Here is a 20,357-nt window from a genome sequence, read left to right on the forward strand (position 1 = left end):
ATGCTTACCAGCAGATCTTATATAAAATGATTGATTTAAAAGTGCTTTTTGCTCTCTGAACAAGCCTATGCCTAACAGAATTTGAACTTAACTTCAGTGACTCAAAGAAAAGACTAGGCCAGGGACTTCGTGAAGAAACCATCATTTTCTAGGGCTCTACAATAAGGTGAAATTTAGCATCCCCTTAAATTTCAGATGTTGGCCACATTATCCTATTTAAATTTCCTAACAGTTCTGATTCTGGGGAATGGCTGGAGGATAGCAGAGCCACAACAAAACTGTTACTTTGATCCCTGTACTGGCTGGTACTGACCTTGTGGTCCAAAGCCCCTCTCCTTGGTACTCAGGGCTATAGGCATTTACCACTACCTTCTGCTTATCCCCTATTGTTTACAGCCTAAAGACAAAACAGTCAATATACTACCACTTTTTAAAAAATATTTTATTATTTTTTATTTTATGTGTATGAGTGTATTGCCTGCATGAATGCAAGTGCACACCTGTGTCATGCCATGCTCATGGAGGTCAGAAGAGGATGTTGAATTCCCTGGAACTGGAGTTATGGCGTGTGGGTGCTGGGAACTGAACCCAGATCCCCTGTAAGAAAAGTCAGTGCTCTTAACCACTTAGCCATCTCACCAGTCCCAACATACTACATTTCTTTATGTGTGTGTTTGTATGTATGTTTTTACCTCTTTTCAGAGGCAAAAGGATAAAAACTGTTACTACAAGGTATGTAACAATGAAGATGGGGGGGTAATTTGAGATAAAGAATGAAATCATGGATGGGAAACAGATAGAAGCATCAGAAATTATTTCCTAAACATGCTTCCTTTCATGAAAAGATCAGGAAAATAAAAGACCTAACCGAATTGTATTCCCATTTGTTTTTCATGTTAGTAGAAAATGAGATGATAAAATAAAACAATAATAAGCTAATACTCTGGTTTGTTTTTAAGTGCCAAAGATTTGGTATGAGCTGACTATCTAAGATGTCATATGCTGTTAAACTTGAAGAGAAAGATATCCATACCTGGCAAAGCAAGCTGATTTTAGAACTTGCAGGAAGACCAGTCACACTAAGGGAAATAGTATATAACCCAGATTCAAAAGCACATTGGATGGCCTGGAGAACTAGCCTCACATCTCTTTTTTATGTTTCCTGTTACAACTTCAGTTTCCTGGCCTGATATCTTCAACAATGTCTTACTACGTGCTACAAGAAAAGCAGTTAATTGAGCTCTCAGGACTTCTAAGGGATACTTTAGATAGTTTCCTGGTATTAGAAACCACCAGACTTGAAAATCTTGTTAAGTACTGTTCTTTAAATTTCTACTATAGGGGGCAGCATAACACATAAAAACAGGATTTTTTGAAGTTGGGCAGATAAAGAATAAACTCTCTTGTTGCACTGTGATGTGGGCTAAATCATTTGGCCTCTTTTACTTATCTGTCACAGGATCTTGTAAACAGTCTGTGTTTAATAAATAGAAATTTTTGACTATCCCTATCCTTGACTTTAAATATTAAGACATCCTAGAATTTCTAATCTATACTGTTTGTCATAAATTCTCATAAAACCAACCTTCATGGGATTTGAATAGTGTCTCAGGCCCTGGGTGGAGACAAAGGCTGTTCCCTATTGCTAAGTTAATCCAAACTGGCCTACCAATCACCTGAACAGGAAAACACTCAAGAAGTTTCTATTTCAGAAACTTAAAGAAATAATATAAAAGTCTACCTCAACTTGTGGGCTGGTACAATGGTGTTCACTGTCATTTTTTGAGGGTACCCCACTTTTCTCTAATAAATTCTGCCTATTTCCAATTCTTAAAAACAAAATAACCTTCAGTGACCAAAGGGTGGCAACTTATTATTAGAGTTTTGACAATTTTCATTACGTTTCAAAGAATAAATCAATGCAATAAAGAACCCACATCTCATTAATATACAAATACAGGTGTCCTCAGGTTTGTTTAGCGTTCCAGAAAAACATTTTTTTTTAAGTACACTAAGTAAAACTTGTAGAGAGTTAATTCTCTGTTAACACTTTAAAAGGGGAAGATTTTTTTTCTTTCTTTTTTTCTTTCTTTGAAGGTAGGATCTTGCTGTACAGCCCAGCCTGGCCTCATATTCATTGTGTGTCCCAGGCTGGCCACAAATTCCACAAATTTTCAACAATTCTCTTGCCTCAAATGCTATGGGATTAGTGATGTGCACCAACACACCTGACTTTAAGGCAGGGGGTGGTCTTTATTTTTTGAGACAGGGTCTCCCTGTAGCCCCAGCTGTTCTGGGACTCACTATGTAGACCAGGCTGGCCTTGAACTCACAGAGACCTGCCTACCTCTGCCTCCGGAGTGCTGGGACTAAAGGTGTGCACTACCATGCCTGGCAAGGGGGTGATATTTTTGTGTATGTGTTTTATCCGCATGTATGTAAGCGCACCACATGCATGCGACGCCCATGGGGGTCAGAAGAGAGCACTGGATCCCGTAAAACTGGACAGTTAGGGATGGTTATTAGCTGCTATGTGGGTGCTGGGAACTGAACCTGGGTCCTCTGCAAGAGCAGACTGCACTCTTAACCACTGGTCATCTCTCCAGTCCCTAAAGGGGTATTTTAAAAATTTATTTTATGCCTCTTTTTAAAAGCCAAAGTTTAATATCTGAATAAAACTGTGGCCTAGGGTACTACCTACAGTTTTCTTTGGTTTATAATAATCAAGAATTTAAAGGTCTACAAAATAAAGCATTAAATTAGTGAGAGTTCTTCCCTATTTTCCACATTAAAAGATGCAGATATATGAGATTTTTCTTCTTAATATTATCATAGTAACTTTTAAACTTGCTACCTTGAACACATAATCCTCCTGCCTTGGCCTCCAGGTTTTCTAAAATGTTCTTATCAAAAATGAAGAAGGCAGGGTAGGGTGGTGGTGGTATACACCTTTCATCTCAGCATTCCTTAGGCAAAGGCAGGGTGGTCTCTGTGTGTTTAAGGCCAGCCTGTTCTACATAGCAAGTTCCAGGCCAGTCAGGGATACATAGTGAGCACCTGTCTCAAAAAAGAAAGAAAGAATAGGAAAAAATATTTAGAGCCAGTTTCAGACTAAAAATCCTCTATCTTGAAACAGAGGTGGTTAAATGGACTAAAATCACTTGGTGCCATTTCTTTAGGTCACACTAAACAAAATCTAACTTGTAACTAGGCTATGACTATTACAGACAAATTATGTACCAGATACTTCATTCCAGGTCAAAAGAGATTGAAAATGGTGAGGTTATTGTACATGTTTGTGGGCTAAATCAAGGATTCATTATAAAATTTTTAAATTACCAAATAGGAGTAATAGGATGGACTACTATAGACATCATTTCCTTTTTTGTCTGTAAAACAAGTACACTATTATTCAAGTTAAGGAACTCTGTTCTGGGAATCCAGTGCCCTCTTCTGGCCTCTGTGGGCATTGCATGCATATGATACACAAAACACATAAAATTTAAAAATTAAAAATTATTCTGTTCCACACTAGAGTTTTAACTCCTAATTCTACCTTGATATTTATGATTCCTGTTAACTTTGAAATGATAATGAAGCAGAACTCCTTGCAGAGACTTCCAATGACTTGTGCCTGAAAGTAACAAGCCTGTGAAAATATTAGCTATATTTTATAAATAAAAATAGGATTCTTTTTTTAAAAAACTTTTTAAAAATTTCATGTGTATGTGTGTACGTACTGCCTGCATGTAAGTAAGTGCACCCATATCGTGCAATGCCTGTGGAGGTCAGAAGAGGCTGTCGGATCCCCTGGGACTGGAGTTACTGACAGTTGCTAGCTGCCATGTGGGTGCTGGGATTCGAACCCAGATCTTCTGCAAGAACCAGTGTTCTTAACCGCTGAGCCTCCCCCCAACAAGATTCTTCATTACTTGTCTATACAAATCATGTTTTACACTAACTTTGGACACTCCACACACTGCATTTATCAATGCTTGCATTTAGTAGTTGACAATTCTTCATAGTTAAAAAAAAAAAAAGTTTCTTCCTCGCCTTTTTGTAATTAAGTTGCCCTATTACCAGTATTTCTATTTATAATACTTTCTAATACCTTCAAAAAACCAAAAACTTAAGACTGTTGTGCATGTGAAAATTAATTAGCAGTAATACAAAGACTGTGAGGACAATTTCATTACAACTCAAATAGAGACAGAAAGCCTGCCAGGTTAAAGTAGGCTGAAGATACTCACTTTTGTTGTCTTTGTATAGAATGGGGAAGAGAGCTGGTGAATGGGCAGGTCCACAATGCTACTAGAGTTTGTAACACTGTTACTGTGTGTATGCTCATCTTCTCTGCTGCTGTCATCAGACTGATCAAAGTCATCACTCTCCTGGTCCATTTCCTCCTCTTCTTCATCTTCCTCATCCTGTTCCCCAGCATGTTCTTCATCTTCTTCTTGTCCTTCTTGGTTTCCTGAAGAGTCCTCATCTATTGAAATAAATCGATTATTGTTTTCTTCTACTTGTCCTTGCTGGGAATCTTCTTGGTCTCCAGGCCTAGGGTCTGCTCCCGTAAGTTCACCATTCCGTACAGTGTGCTCTTCCTCTTGGTGTCTTAGTTGTTGCTGCTGTTCCTCCTCTACCACACGATTCATCTGTTCCTCATCTACCTGGCTTGAGGAAGCGTTACCTCTCAGAGAGCCTCCAGTTCGTCGTCTTTTGCTGCCCACAGAGAGCAGTTCCTGATTCATTTCCAAAAGCCAGCTTGCTACTTCTTGGACCTTGGCTAGACTATCAGAAGATGCAAAGGTTTTCACATTCTGTAGGAAAAATGAGAGATTAACAAGATTTGTATACTCTACATTATCTTCCACATTCACACTATGTCTAGAGTCTATGTATAACTAAAGATTTTAAAAAGTATTTGATGCCCTCATGGCATGCACACATTCTTTAATAATTAGGTTTTTTTGTTTTGTTTTGTTTTGTTTTTTGGTCTTTTTGAGACAGGGGCTCCCTGTAGCCTGAGCTGGCCTGGAGCTTACTATGTATACCACTAGGCTGGCCTTGAACTCAGAGATCCAGCTGCCTCTGCCTCCAGAGTGCTGGGACTAAAGGCATGCACCACCACGACTAGCATGATAAGTAAATTTTAAATTATCTAAGTTATGATACTTTTTAAAACTCATTTACTAAACTCCTTTATTTTTAACAACCTTTTAATAAATTCTTAGCTGTAAAGGTTTTTTCATCAATAAAATGCATTTAACCAATAAAACAATTTTAAATTTGGTATCAGTTTAGAAAATGAATTCTGTATAAAACATTCACCAAATGTTAAACATATCCAAACAAAAAAACAAAGCCACTTAGTAAGTGTCCAGGATATTCTGAGGTACAGTTCAAAAAGCTTTATTATTCTAAAGATTTCTCAAACTTCTCTAATCACAAACTCTTAACTTTAGAAAATAAGCACAATCACCATGATCTTTATCTTCCACAATGAATATAAATCAATTGAACAACAAACAGAAGATTATAGTTCAAAACATAAAAGGACAAAGTTCTGAAGTTCATACCCTCTGACCCAGTAACTCTACTTCTGGTAATCTATCTTAAGGATGAAATCAGGAAAAAAAAAATTATATAGAAGATATTCATTGAAGCTTTATGGGAGACAAATCCAGATGCTTGAGGTAAAAGAATCCATGAGCTGCAATACATACATACATACATACATACACACACACACACACACACACACACACACACACACAGTGTGCAATCCCTAAGTATGATGCTATGTTCATTTAAAAAATTATGAAGATATGGTTGTTCATATATTATGCTAAGGGAAAACTGACATGACTATGGTATGATTTTTAGGTTTCATAAAGACTACATGACAGTAGCTCTAAAAACCTGTACCTTAAACGGTGGCATTATAGATATTTTAAATTTCTTTCATCATATTTCTCAAATTTTATACATAAGCATGTTTGCTTACAGGCTCAAAAAATCTCATATAGCATCTTTTCTTCTGTGTGTTCATTATTCAATATCATCCTTTCTTGCTAACTATATGGTCCTGTTCAAATTTACCTAAAATAATGCCAACATATACATTAAAAAAAAATTAAGCACCTAGGACCTAAAACTTGAAACTTTCATACAGAAAAGGTTAATAATAAATTGTTAAAGAATGCACATTTTGCTTTTCAAACTAAGATTTTAAAGAAAATTGTATGATTCAGAACATAGACATTAACAATGATTCTTTAAATTGTAAAAAAAAATCAACTTAAAATTCAAAAAATGTTCTGTGATTTCTTTTATAAGTAGAAGCACATAACATATATCAAGTAGAAATTTCTGTTTTTATCAATAGCTAATGAGGCTGAACTCTCATTCAGAAAAATGCAATCTGATTGCTAGTATGACAGTGCTCAAATACTGCACTATTCCCTTGGTAATTAGACATGATGAGAATGTAAATGCCTTGCTCAAGGGCAGGGTGATTCTGACAAAAACATACAATTTTTAAATCCAGAATGTTCCTAACAGACAACTAATGCTCAAGAAAGAAATTTCCTAAGACGGCTACCTTTAAGCAAAGCACAGGAGAGCTTGTGGCTGCATCTTCTTTCACATGATAAAATCCTGAGAATAATATTCTCTAATACTGATACAGCTTTTCCAAATCAGAATCGATACAGTGCTCAGATTATTATTCTGAAACAAGCATCCACTGAGTATTCAATATGCTTCAGGTCCATATTAATATTCTGAAGGAAAGTATTTACAATTGTTTCTTTACTCAGTCCCAGCACTATGAAAATAAATTAAAATACATACATATAAGACATATTTCTTTACATGCCAATCAATTTTATTCAACCTTTTTTTGACCAGAACTCACAGTAAAATGAGATTTCATGTGACAAGGCTACAAATAATTAAACATACCTAAAACAATAGTTTCAGAAGGAGTGATGATAACAAAACATTCCCAAAACCTTTTAAGTTTCTATGCAGTTCATTCTCTTTATTTGTGGTAATTGTGTTTGATGAAGTTGCTGAAATCAGTGAATTAGTACATACTGAATCACTGCCCCAGAAAAGTCTCTGGATCACATTTCTTCCTTTTTATGTGAGTTTCTGATTAAAGATACCTTATATTTAGGCCAGAGGTGGTAGTGCACGCCTTTAATCCCAGCACTCCCGGAGGCAGAGGCAAGCGGATCTCTGTAAGTTCAAAGCCAGCCTGGCCTCCATAGTGAATCCAGGACAGCTGTGGCTACACGGAGACCCTGTCTCAAAAAGACCAAAAGAAGATACCTTATTTAATGTGTATTTGAACTTACGGTCACCAGTAGTATAACTCTTAGTTTAACTAACATGTATCTTTTTCACAACCTTTCTGCACTTACAAACATTGGAGGGCAATTTAGTTCTATGCCTGGGGGTCATTTTAAACAGTCCAATCAACAACAAGGGCACAATGGTAAGGAAAAGTTTCCCTACAGATCATGAAAAGGGTATTTGTTTACAGTTTGAGAGCTGAAACAAGAAAATAAAGCATTGTTTTGCTGAAATATGCATGTTAAAAGGCCTACATGTTTTTGCAATGTCATGTCCACAAAATGGCTGTCAAAGAGCCACAGGTGTGCTGGGGAGACAGCTCAGTGGGTAAAAGGCCTGCTGCAAAGGCAAGAGGACCTGAATTCAAATGCCCAGAACCAAAAAAAAAACCAAGCATGGCAGAACAAGTCTGGAGCCCCAGGCGGGAAGGAGGTGAGACCCGCAGATCCTAGGGGCTTGCTGTCAGTTTTCCTAGCTGAAATTGCAAGCTCCAAGTTAGGTGAGACCACTTATTACTAAATGATCTGGGACAGCGTATTAAGTCCTTTGTGCCGTACACAGAGCTTTCTGAAAGTTGGGGAGGGGGTGGTTCTTAACATTAACATCATTGCAGTTCTCGTTGTTACAAACTACTTTTGCTGTGTCTTCATGCCTTTGTCACACCTCAAATCAGGACTAACTCCTGCTAAGCCTACCTCAGTATCTCTACGAGCCCACTTCTCTAGTCCTGTTTAATAGAACAGAAAGGTCAGATGCCTGGACTATTGATGTACCATCACTAGTCATTTCTACCTTGTGTCTCTATCAGTCTTCATTCATCCTCTGTGTCACTGAAAGAACCTGAAATGTCAATACCTTGGTAGCAGATTGCAAACGTTTATTGCTAAACATTCTTCCATAAATGAAAGCAAGATACTAATAAAGAAAGATTATGGGAGCTGGGGAGATAGCTCAGTTGGTAAAGTGCTTGCCATGGAAGCATGAGGACCCGAGTTTGATTCCCCAGAACCCATGTCAAAAAAGCTGGGTGTGGGGTTGGAGAGATGGCTCAGTCAGTGGTTAAGAGAACTGGCTGTTCTTGCAGAAGACCCAGGTTCTATTCCCAGCACCCATGTGGTGACCAACAGCTGCCCAGAACTCCATTTCCAAGGAGATCTGATGCCCTCTTCTGACCTCTTCAGACATTGCATGACACAGGTACACTTACATGCATGCAGGCAAAACACTCATACACAATTTTGAAAAAGAAAAAGCTGTGTGTAATGGTGCACACTTGTAATCCCAGCACTGAAGAGACAGAAACAGAAACAGATGGATCCCTGGGATATGAGGGCTACCTAGCCTAGGCAACACTCAGCAAGCTCCAGGCAAATGAGAGACCCTGTGGTTGTCTGAATGAGAATGTACCCCATAGTCTCCAAGTATTTGAGCATTTTGCCCCTAATTGGTGCTGCTGTTTTGGGAGGTCTTAGAAGGTGTGACCATGCTGGAGGAAGCACATCACTGGGGGTGGGCTCACACAATTCTTAAGCTTAAGCCTTATCTGATCTGAGTTACACTCTACTTCCTGTGCCCCCTTGAAGATGTGAACACTTAGCTTCTGTTCATATTCCAACCACCTCTGTCACCATGCCGCCCCGCCATGATGGACTCTTTGGAACTGTAAGCTAAATAAACTCTTCCTTTCATAAATCCCCTTGGTCATGGTGTTTCTATCACAGCAAGTGACTAATACAGACCCTGTCTCAAAAAAAGAAAGTAGATGGCTCTTGAGGAACAACCCCAGAGGCCAGCCTCTGGCCTCCAGTTAAACACATGTGCGCATGCGCACATACACACATACACACACACACACACACACACACACACACACACACAAAGAAAGGGGGAAGGTTGGGAGAAGGGGAAGAAAGAGGTGAAGAGTAAGCAACCCTACTGACTGTAGAACTTCTGTTCCACTGGGAAAAAAATCTAAACGCACAACACACAGATGTTCCTAACCCTGTCTCTATCCATCCACACGTCTTTTGAAACTGTCCTGACATACTTCTTTGCCCTCCCTTTACTAACTCTATTGGCACTCGGTCTCTTTCCTCTGTCCTCTATTCCTGTCATGAAACTACAGAAATGGGCCAGCACAATCTCCTTCTCCCCTTATTTAAAAATGGGAGAGCATGGAAAAAAGGAGTATACATTTCAGAGGAAAGTTGGAGATCAAGTGTTGATGAAAACAGAAAGCAACTAAAACTCTCAAATATTATTGGTGGAAATGTAAACACTAGGAAACCATTTGGCAGCTTCTTGTGAAACCGCACACTTAATTTATAAGCTAGAACATACATTTCTAGATGCTAATGTAGGAGAAAGTCCCACAAACAGGCTAGTACAAGAATGTCTACAGCTGCTTGACTCCAGAGAGTCAAAAACTGAAAGCAACTCAAATGTTCATTAAGAGCATAGACAAACAGGTATGCGCATATAACAGAAATGTAAAAATGAACTTCTGACAAATGGACATCCTAGTATGTTGAATGAAAGAAGACAAGAGGGGCTAGGGAGATGGCTTAGCAGTAAGAGCACTTGCTGTGCAAGCATGAGACCCTGAGTTCAAATCCCAAGCGTCCTCATTAAAAAAGAAAACTCCGGATGTGCTCCCACCTGTGCCTGTAAACCCAGCACAAGAAGGGTGCTGTGGTTTGCTGGCCCCAGATTCAGTGACAGACCCCCATCTAAAGGAAGCAAGGTGGAGTCTCAAAGGATTAAGGCTGAGAATAACACCACAAGACAAGTGATGTTCTCCCCTGGCCTCCATGCATGCACAGAAAATTGCACTTTCACACAAATGTGCACACACACCCATATACACACGACCAAAAAAGTAGTATTTTATGATTCCATTGATACAATTTTTACAATTTTTAAGTTTTAAAACATTTTATTTACTGTTTTTATGTATATGAGTGTATTGCCTGCATTCTAAGTGCACCCATGTTGTGCAAATCCTGTAATCCAGAAGAGGGTATCGGATTCCCCTGGATCTGGAGTTACAGAGGGTTGTTAGCTGCCATGTGGGCGTTGGGAATCGAACCTGGGTCCTTTGCAAGAGCAGCCAGTGCTCTTAACCGCTGAGCTGTCTCTCTAGTCCCCTCACTTGCACTTTCAATACTGTTAAAATACCTCGGTTTGGGGCTGGAGTAACAGCTCAGCAGTTAAAAGCACTGGCTGCTCTTATAGGGAACCAGAGTTCAGTTTCTAGCACCCACATGGCATTTAAAAACTGTTAGCAACTACAATCCCAGGAGATCTCACACCTTCTTTTGGCCTCTGCAAGCAAAACATGTATGCATATACTTACATACAAGAGAGCAAAACACACACACATTTTAAAATTTAAAATAATAAATAATTTAAGTATCTCAGTTTAAATATATGTAAATTAACAGAAAACAATACCACAACTCCTCTATCTTCTTTTTGACTCTACTGCTATAAGCCTACTGTTGCATGCTGAGGAAGGCTTTTGCTGTTTTCCATGCCCTCATTAGTGGGGACCTTGCTACACTAACACTAGATATAATCACATCAGAGAACCAGGATAAAAACCCAGAATACTCATTTCCCCAAATCCACAGCTCCTGGAATAGAAGAATCAGCCCATAGCTCACTGTCAAATGTTCCTTAGCAGGTAGCAAGAACTGTGACAGAGAATATGAGAGGACCATCTAAGCAACTATACCAGAAGAAATATCTGAAGCCACTATCTAAAGGACTAATGAAAACCAAATTCTGCTAAGCCTCAGAAACAACTCAGTATCTTTTCTCTCTGAGAAAGGGTCCTCCTGTAGCCCCAGCTGGCCTAGAACTTGCTATGTAGTTCAGGCTGGCCTTGATCTTAGCCTATCTCTGCCTACTGAGTACTGGGATTAAAGGCAGGTGCCACCACACCAGGCAACAACTCAGCATCTTCAAAGAAAGCCTCACTCAGCATCATCATGAGACTGAAGAGAAACAATTATGGATTCAAATCCTTTTAAGCTGTTCTCTCTACTCTGCCTCACTATCATTTCCTAATAACGTTTTGAACTTCAAAATAAATCTATCACTGTAGTATACAACACTTATTGTTTGCAGAAAACCAAACAGGAGTCTATTCTTTAATGGGGTTCCCAATTTGGTTATCATTTTATTGTGCAGCACAAAGAAAAAAGTGTCATTTGTCATCTGCTTTTTTAAAACCTGTGACTGCTGCCTGACCCCTCCTTTCTCACTTCTTGAGAGACTTCATTTGTTAAGCATACAATAAGAACTCAGGTCAACCCATGCTGCCTTTACTTCATCCACCTCCCGTTTTAAAAACTGGAGACCCTGTCTCCAAAAAAAAAAACTCTTGTCTGGAGTGCTTTCCTTGCTCTCTGAGGCAAAACAATTACCTCATTTGGATGAATATGCCAGACAACTACTATTCACAGACACAACCACTCTATCTCCCTCTTCAAACTCTTGGCAAGAAGGCTTCATTGATATATTGAGGAAGGCACTCCAATTGCACTGCATACAGTATGTTTTCAGAAAACATGTATTTGAAAAAAGGAAATATTTAATGTTACTAGCCAGGCACTGAGGATATAATACTGATCAAAGGCATAAAACTTTGCGTCTAAAATAAACAACATAGTAGCTACAGATAGTAACTTTTAAAATCATGAAGAAAACAACATTTTTCTCATTAATTTCTCATTTTTAGTTAACTAATTAAATTCAGACATGGATGTGTGAAAGATTCGTAAAACTGGTACAATTACAGTAGAAACCAAGATAGCTGAATTTTAGTCTAGTTCTGGTTCCTTCTCTACTCAGTGTGCCCTTACCTGTCAACACTGTGTTGGCTCAAACAGCAAAATCCATCATTACCACTAAAGTCCTCTAAACCAAGACCACCTAAAAACATTAGTTCTAATTCCAAGAGATATTATAATCCCCTTAAAATCGCTCTCCTTTCATTCTTTGTTAATACAGACTACAAGCCAGTATTTTCTAGTATTTTCTAGATGTAAAAAGTTATCATGATTTTCTTACAAAGATCTCTATTTCTGCAGATATAAAGCAACAGTCATAATGACAAATCATTAAAGTAAATCCCATATGTAATAATCTGTATTTTTTCATATAAGAAATTTTTCAGATTTTTTTTCAAGTTATGGAGCAGGACTTCTGTACAAACCTAATAAGCAGCAGTTGTAAAACAATCTTCAACTTGGAAACACCCTCAGTTTCAGTACAAACAATGCTGTGTTGTACACTCATCGTAAAACTAAGCAGCACCACTGTGGGTTGGTCACAGCTTGAATTCCTGATCACAAATACAGCTGCTAAAGGATTTTTACCACTATACTCAGCCACTCAAAAAGCTAGGAAGACAGTAAGGGTGGTCGCTGGTCTCCAAAATCACTGGTTTTCAGATTTGTTCAAAGGAGTGATTATAATACAGATCTTAAAGTTTCCAGACCTATTTCCTTCATTTTTGAAGTTATTTCTCTTACCTAAACAAAAATCAGAGTGGTGACTAAAAATAAGAAAAAGAAAGCAAATAAAGGAGGGGAAATTCTTTTTCTTACATCACAAACTAAGCTACTCAAGATACTGAAAACAAAGTATTAGCAGTGAATCTTACAGGTATAAAGCTGGTTTTATGTTCAAATGGATACACTGGTAAAAACATACTTCCATTGCATTCGTTTAGCCACTAAGCTTTTGCAGAGTACCCACTAAGATACTAGGCTACATATTCATCTAATCCAGAACTCTGAGATCATTATTACCAGCAGGAAACAGGTTCAGAGTAAGGTCATTTGCCCAAAAGCTTGCTAGTAGGATTCAGTACTATGATTAAACTCGTATATTTCTGAGCTACTCTAGTAAGTCAAACTGTCTTCCAACATGGAGTAATAAGCAACCTGCAGCAGCAACAGAAAATAAAAGATATGACAGTACTGAATGTGACTATCCCTTTTATAGGAAAGTGCCTTCTAAGATCACAACAGTGACCACTCCTTCCTCAGACCTCTATGCCATTACCTTTCCTTCAATCAGTCCATGGAAAAGAGGTTGGAGCCTTATCAAGGCTTAGTAGTCTACACTAGCACCTCACCTCCTACACAGCCCCAAATGCCAGTACATACTCTTAATGCCCTTGTTTACTAATTACAAGGTATTTTTATGTGAGCCGGGCGTGGTGGCGCACGCCTTTAGTCCCAGCATTTGGGAGGCAGAGACAGGCGGATCTCAGTGAGTTCAAGGCCAGCCTGGTCTATACAGTGAGTTCCAGGACAGCTGGGGCTACAGGGAGACCCTGTCTCAAAAAGACCAATAAAAAAAGATGCATGTGAATGAGCATGACACTTTACATTTAATTATAAGTACTCTGGCATCAGAAATGGTATGATTTTCAAGGCAAAATAATGATATCAAATTCTATATTCTAACACAAAGAATCTATCTGTCATCTTGTTGCCTTATAACACACAAGTGAAAGAAAAATATCAATTATGGCCTATTGAATCTTACTTGGTACCAGGCTTTGTTGAGTGCTCTACACAAGAACCGTAACACTGTTGTTAAAATAAACCTTTGATATATATGCTCCATTACAGGTGAAAAGATAAGGCTCAGAACCTGTGCTATCCTCTCCTAACTTAAGCACTGACTGTACAATATACTTGTCCTTCTGAACTCTACCTTTTTGTATTCCATTCTCGGGGCAGTACAAGTCACACAGTATTGTAGTCAAAGATAAGTCATTCCTAGCACCAGCAGAGTTCTCTTATAGACAAAAAAAGAGATTTTTTTTTAAAGTAGATCACTGAAGGATGATATATGACACCAATCTTGCACAATGAATACTTATTATGCTGTATGTTGGGCATCACTAATCCAAAATTCAAAAGCTCCAAAATCAGAAATTTTTCTTGTGTCCATAACACAGTCAAATAATTTTGTACTCTGGGGTATTTCAGATTTCAATTTTTTGGATTAGGGATATTCAATCAGTAATGGCTACATAACTATTACAAAATAAAAAAGTATCTAAAACCTGAAAATTTTCTGGCCTGAAGCATTTTGGTAAGCAATAAACTTAAATCATGATAAAGTAGTTTATTTTAAAGTCCTTTTAAAACCAGTGACAGGTAGGGCTGGAGAGATGGCTCAGTGGTTAAGAGCACTGACTGTTCTTGCAGAGGACCCAGGTTCGATTCCCAGTGCCCACATGGCAGCTGACAACCATCCCTAACTCCAGTTCCAGGGGATCGGATGCCTTCTTCTGATCTCCGCAGGCATTGCACACAGGCAGGAAATACAGTCATACACATAAACTAAAGATAATAAATATTTTTTTAAAAACTGGTGACAGGTAATGCCTAACAAAATTAAAAGTTAAAACTGAGCATGGTGGCACATGCTTGTAATTCAAGGACTTGGGAGGTAGAAGCAGAAAGATAGCTACAACTTGAAAGCTAAGCTGAAATACAAAGCAAAACTTTGTCTCAAAAAGAAAAAAGAAAAAGAGAAAAGGGCCTGAAAATTTTGGTATCTACAGAACAAGAGGACCTAATGCATGCTGGGACTACACTGGAAGGCTCCTTAATTTTGAGCTCTGCATTTGCATAGAAGCCTGTTGGAGCGCTTTGTTCTTACACCTTAAAATTTTTTCAATTTTAATATTTAATAGAATAACCAGAACTCACAAAACTAAACACTTTTAGGTATCCTCAATAATGTTTAAGAATATAAAGGGCCTCTCTATGTAGTCTGAAAAAAAATGATATTTATGTAGTCTTGAACTGGAATCTTAGAGGATTTTTCTAGCCTTATGTGCTTATCAGATTTAGAACTGACTCTTAAGAGATTTAAATGCTTGAACCAAAGTCACAGCATTAACAAATGAAAAAGAGTTGAACTGTAAGTCAAATCATTAGATTCCTAAGTTCTCTAAGTCATGAGTATAGCATATGAATAATGTACTTTGGAAGGACTCTAAATAGTTAATATGGGTCAAATACTTTTATTAGCACTATCTACAGAACAGGTGATCAATAATTACCAGTAGTTCTTATGAGAGTAAAGCAAACTACCATCCAAGCAAAATACTGCGTTTCTTAAATTAATTTTGTACATACACACTTCTTCCTTTATTCCAACTGAAATCTACCCCCTTCAAAATTATTCTTGGTATGGCCTTTCTGGTTGTCAAAGTATCAAAATCTAATCATGACATTCTTTAACTTGTTTTTCCCTGCATAACTACCTCGATTTCATTAAATCACTGCTCACATGACTAAACTCCTTTATCATTTTGTTTACCTTTCTTGTCTCCCTTGCTCCAGATACTGCTAGTCTATCAGTGTAAATAGCTTATCAAATTTTACAGACACCACTGTGCGCTATGTTAAAACAAGCATGGCAGCTTACTGAGATATCTTGGGTCTACTCTGGCCCTTCTCTTTTCTTGTCCCTACTCTATTCAATTTTTTTTTTTTTTTTGCGCTCCTAGAGCTTCACATTACCGTACGGCCCTTTTCTGGAAGAGACCATGGCAGGTGAGGTTTGAGAGTTCATAGAAGCTAGATCACTCTGGTACCTACAGTTGCTGCCAAGGGTCCACTGCATTTATCTATTACTGAAGCAGACAAAGATCTACCTGTAGAAAATGTTTGAAGCAAAAATATATTGTAGGTAGCTAAGTAATCTGGGAGGGTCTATCGTTGGGCCAGATTCTCATTGCTTTCCTTTTCTTTTTTCTGATGACACGAATCCCGTCAGACCTCATGGTTATTGGTGCTTTGCCTTTACCCAGTGGTATTTTGGCATTCTAGGAATAAACGCTCAGGTCATTTTTTTTTTAATGTTATAAAAAAAATTTTGTTGAGAATTTCATACATGCATATAAGGTGTTTTGATCAAATCCACTCCCGCTCCCTCCCCTCCACTTCTCCCATATCTCCCCACCACTTTTTTCTGACAACTTCATGTACTCTTTCTTTCTTAGGTTGTGGGTTCTAGGTCTTGTTATCTTGCTGCTCTGTAGGCAGAGATCAGGCAAAACCCAAAACCTGTTGCTGCTACTTCTTTCCAAACTTATAATGTAACTTAAAATTAAGAAAATTAAAGTGTTAAGCTAATTTTCAAAACAAGTAGCTGCCCTCTTAACTGGATAATATTTAACACTTTTGAATGATACAACAATGTATTACACAGAAAAAAAATGGCAAAAGAAATGATGACTTTTCAATTAAACACAAACACTGAAAAGTTAGACTGACATAATATAAAAGGCTTTCCAAAGGCACAACTCCTGGTCCTTCTGCAGAGGCATTCTTTGGTTCTGGTAAGTCAATATATAAAAGCTTCCCTCGTTCTTAAACACCCCTGAAACAGGAGGCTGCAGTCACTTAAGGGGTCTGCCAGCTGCCTAAACTGCTAGTAAAAGCAAATATGAATGGAATGATTACGTACAGCAGGTCTCCATTTTGCCTTTTTTTTATATTTTATTGTTTTTATTTTATGTGTATGAGCGTATTGCCTGCATGTATGTGAGTATACCCATGTCGTGCAATGCTGCAGAGGTCAGAGGAGGGCTTCGGATTTCCCTGGAACTGGAGTTAAGGACGGTTCGTAGCCGCCATGTGGGTGCTGGGAGTTGAACCCCAGTCCTCTGCAAGAGCAGTCAGTGCTCTTAACTGCCAAGCCATTTCCCCAGCCTCATTTTTCTTAAAACAAAAAGAGTGTCCCATAGAAATGTGACTGACAGAGTTTTTTCTCAGCAAATGAAAGCTGCCATTCCACTGTCCTCTTGCTTCCACCACACTACTCACAACTCAGAGAAATGCCCAAGTCCTTTTTAGGGAAATTATCTTTACTCTCTAATTGGGTGGGAGTTTTTTGTTTGTTTTGTCTTTGAGACAGGGTCTCCCTGTAGCCACTGCTGGCCTAGATGTGCTATGGAAACTCACAGAGATCCACCTGCCTCTGCCTCCTGAGTCTCGGGATTAGAGGTATGTGCCACCACACCTGGCTCTAGTTGTGTTTTAAATGCTTTCTTTAGGCTGATTGTGCAAAATTAGATGTATGCTATAGCTAATTGTGATTCTTAGACTCCACTTCTTTTTATTTTTTTTAAATTCACCTGTCTGTCAAAGCTGCATTGTTCCTTAAAACATTATCTTGGAGCTTTATCTATAGAATTCTTTAAACCTTTGGATGGAATTTACATTGCTTCAGAGAAAAATCAGGTTTGCTTCAGCTAGTCTAATCACCACTTTTAAGTCACTGCTAGTGGTTTTTAGAGCTACATATAATTGAATGAGGGTTGACTTGTCTCGGAAACCTAGGGTGAAGTAGGAAAAAAGTAACTGTTACAAAAGTAAACACTTAGAACTTAAAATATATGAGATATTTGGGTTTGCTAGGAGTAAAACTGAATTGTGGAATATGGAATTACTGGAAGCAAAATAGATAAATGAAGCTCAGGACAGGCAGAGTTCAACTCATGAAAATTTTTTCGTAAGAAAGATGAACCTGTGACTGGAAACCACTAAAAGGTTATAATCAGGGAGCTAACACTATCATATCTATGAACTAGACAGACATAGGATTCTGGCAATAATGGGGTAAATATCTAATTATAAAGACTGGAATAGAGCTTTGCTGTTCAAAATCTGTTCTTCAACCAGCACTGCATGAACCTGTTAACACCTAGGTGATTCTAAGCAGAGTCAATCCATATCAATCAATGATATGCAAAGGCAATGAACTTTCACTGTGTTTTAAATTTCAATTAAGAAATCAATTTTTTGGAGGCTGGAAAGATGGCTCAGCACTTAAGAGCACTGACTGCTCTTGCTGAGGACCCAGGTTCGATTCCCAGCACCCACATGGCGACTACGAACCGTCCTTAACTTCAGTTCCAGAGGAATCCAAAGCCCTCTTCTGACCTCCACGGCACTGCACGACATGGGTGCACTCACATCATGTAGGCAATACACTCATACACATAAAATAAAAATAATAAATAAAATAAAAAAGCGCATGCCTTTAATCCCAGCACTTGGGAGGTGGAGGCAGAGGCATGCGGATCCCTGTGAGATCGAGGCCACAGCCTGGTCTCCTTAGGGAATGCCGGGATAGCTATGGCTACAGGGAGACCCTGTCTCAAAAAGACCAAAATACAACAACAGAAAGAAATAAATTTTTCTTGAGTATATAACATTCATTTGATGCTGACAATATTGCTTTACCTGCCTAATAATTAGTTGACTTTTAATACTTAGATCTTCAACATTGCTATAACGAATATTTTGAGATTTTTGACTCTATAGACCTAGATAGTATGCAACGATCTGTAATTTAGGTGACATGAATTTGACTCCCCAGTACATTGCAATCTAGGACCAAAGCACTTAAAGACCCTAGTTGACTATTCAGAAACTAAACCCATTTTCAGCTCTCCATTCATAGTTTCTTGGACATGTGGTAACTCATCATGAGTTAAAACGTGAGGCCAGGTGTGGTAAAATATGCCTTTAATAGCAGCACTTGGTAGGTGGATCTCTTGAGATGGAGGCCAACTTGATATATATAGGGAATCCAGGCCAGATGGGGCTATAGGGAAACCCTATCTAAAAAAGCAGAAGTGTAAGGTGGGACCAGGAAACAGGTATTTCCTGTTTGGTAATTGAAAGGGAAAAGATCATGAAGTATTTGATGACTTTAAATACCACTGAATTACAGTGTCCATTTGTTTGATTGCTTGTTTGTTGAGACAGAGTCTCATTTTATGTAGACCTAGCTGGACTGGAACTTATTATGCAGACCAGCTGGCCTCAAACTCAAGACATCACCTGCCTTTGCCTTCCTGGGGCTGGGATTAAACGTATGTACCATCATGCCAGCAAACTTTGTGCTTGTTTTTGTTGGGTTTTTTTTTGGGGGGGGGGGTGAGACAGGGTCTATCCATAGCCCCAGATGGCCAGGAACTCATTACCTAAACCAGGCTAGCCTCAATCTCACAGATCTACTTGCTTCGGCCTCCTGAGTGCTAGAATTAAAGCTATGTGCTACCACACACAACAGCCAATGTATATTTTACGTAAGAGGCTCTTCTCAAGTGATTCTGTGGGAAGCCAAGTTGGAGGGTATGCTTGCCTCCCAATTCTAGGAAACATAATGGTTCACTTTTGACCCTTTTAAAATAACATTCAGATTTTTTTTAAAGCATTATAATCTGAATTTTTAAAAAATATTTTCTAGAACCTCAACTATTAATTTTTTAAAGTTACCTTCACCTCCCTTATTTGCCCTCCCCCCAACACAATACACATACACACATAACACAATGACTTTAAACATCACAGATTAATTTAGGTTGTTTTTGCACTTCTTATAAATGTACAGTTTATGTTCTTACATCACATGGTTTTAGATTAACATTTTATCTGTGAAATGTCTATACCACTATCCATAATTGGTTCATTTCCACTCAATGCTGTGTATCAATTTTCTACTGAATAAAATTACTAGTAAAAATATCATGTATAAGGCCTACCTCTGAAGTAAACCACTATTGTATATTATTTAGAAATTCTGTATGCTTGACATGTTCAGAAAATTTTTTATTTCTCCAATATAAATTTTTTAAATTATATTAGTTTAACATTGAAATTTTATGGGATTTCAATTGGCTTTCAATATAGTGTAAGAGCTCCAACTGTACATGCCTGAGTAATTCAGCCTCACTGCAGAAACAAATTACAAATAAAGAAAGGGAAGCATTTCTTTAGTTATATCGGCTAACCGGTTTTTTAAAAAATTAATTACACCATAATTTTGCCATTGCCAATAAATTAATGGATGGAGGCATTCTTCGTTGTTTTGAGATAAGGTTTCCCTATATAGCTCCATCTGGTCTAGAACGTGTTAGGTAGACCATGCTGGTCTCCATC

The 20,357-nt window shown here is 38.2% G+C and overlaps 1 protein-coding gene across 2 annotated transcripts in view; it reads right to left on the reverse strand.

Moving 5' to 3' along the window:
• The window catches only part of Fbxw7 (F-box and WD repeat domain containing 7), a 186,060-nt gene that overhangs the window by 73,418 nt on the left and 92,285 nt on the right, over positions 1–20,357 (reverse strand). For both annotated transcript variants that reach the window (XM_008854259.3, XM_008854257.3), the window contains one exon: positions 4,251–4,820. In XM_008854259.3, coding sequence (XP_008852481.1) covers positions 4,251–4,751 — 501 coding nt within the window. In that variant the 5' untranslated portion in view covers positions 4,752–4,820. The remainder of the gene's footprint in view (positions 1–4,250; positions 4,821–20,357) is intronic.

Source organism: Nannospalax galili, unplaced genomic scaffold (genome assembly GCF_000622305.1).
Source record: "Nannospalax galili isolate Female #2095 unplaced genomic scaffold, S.galili_v1.0 scaffold305, whole genome shotgun sequence".
NCBI lineage: Eukaryota > Metazoa > Chordata > Mammalia > Rodentia > Spalacidae > Nannospalax > Nannospalax galili.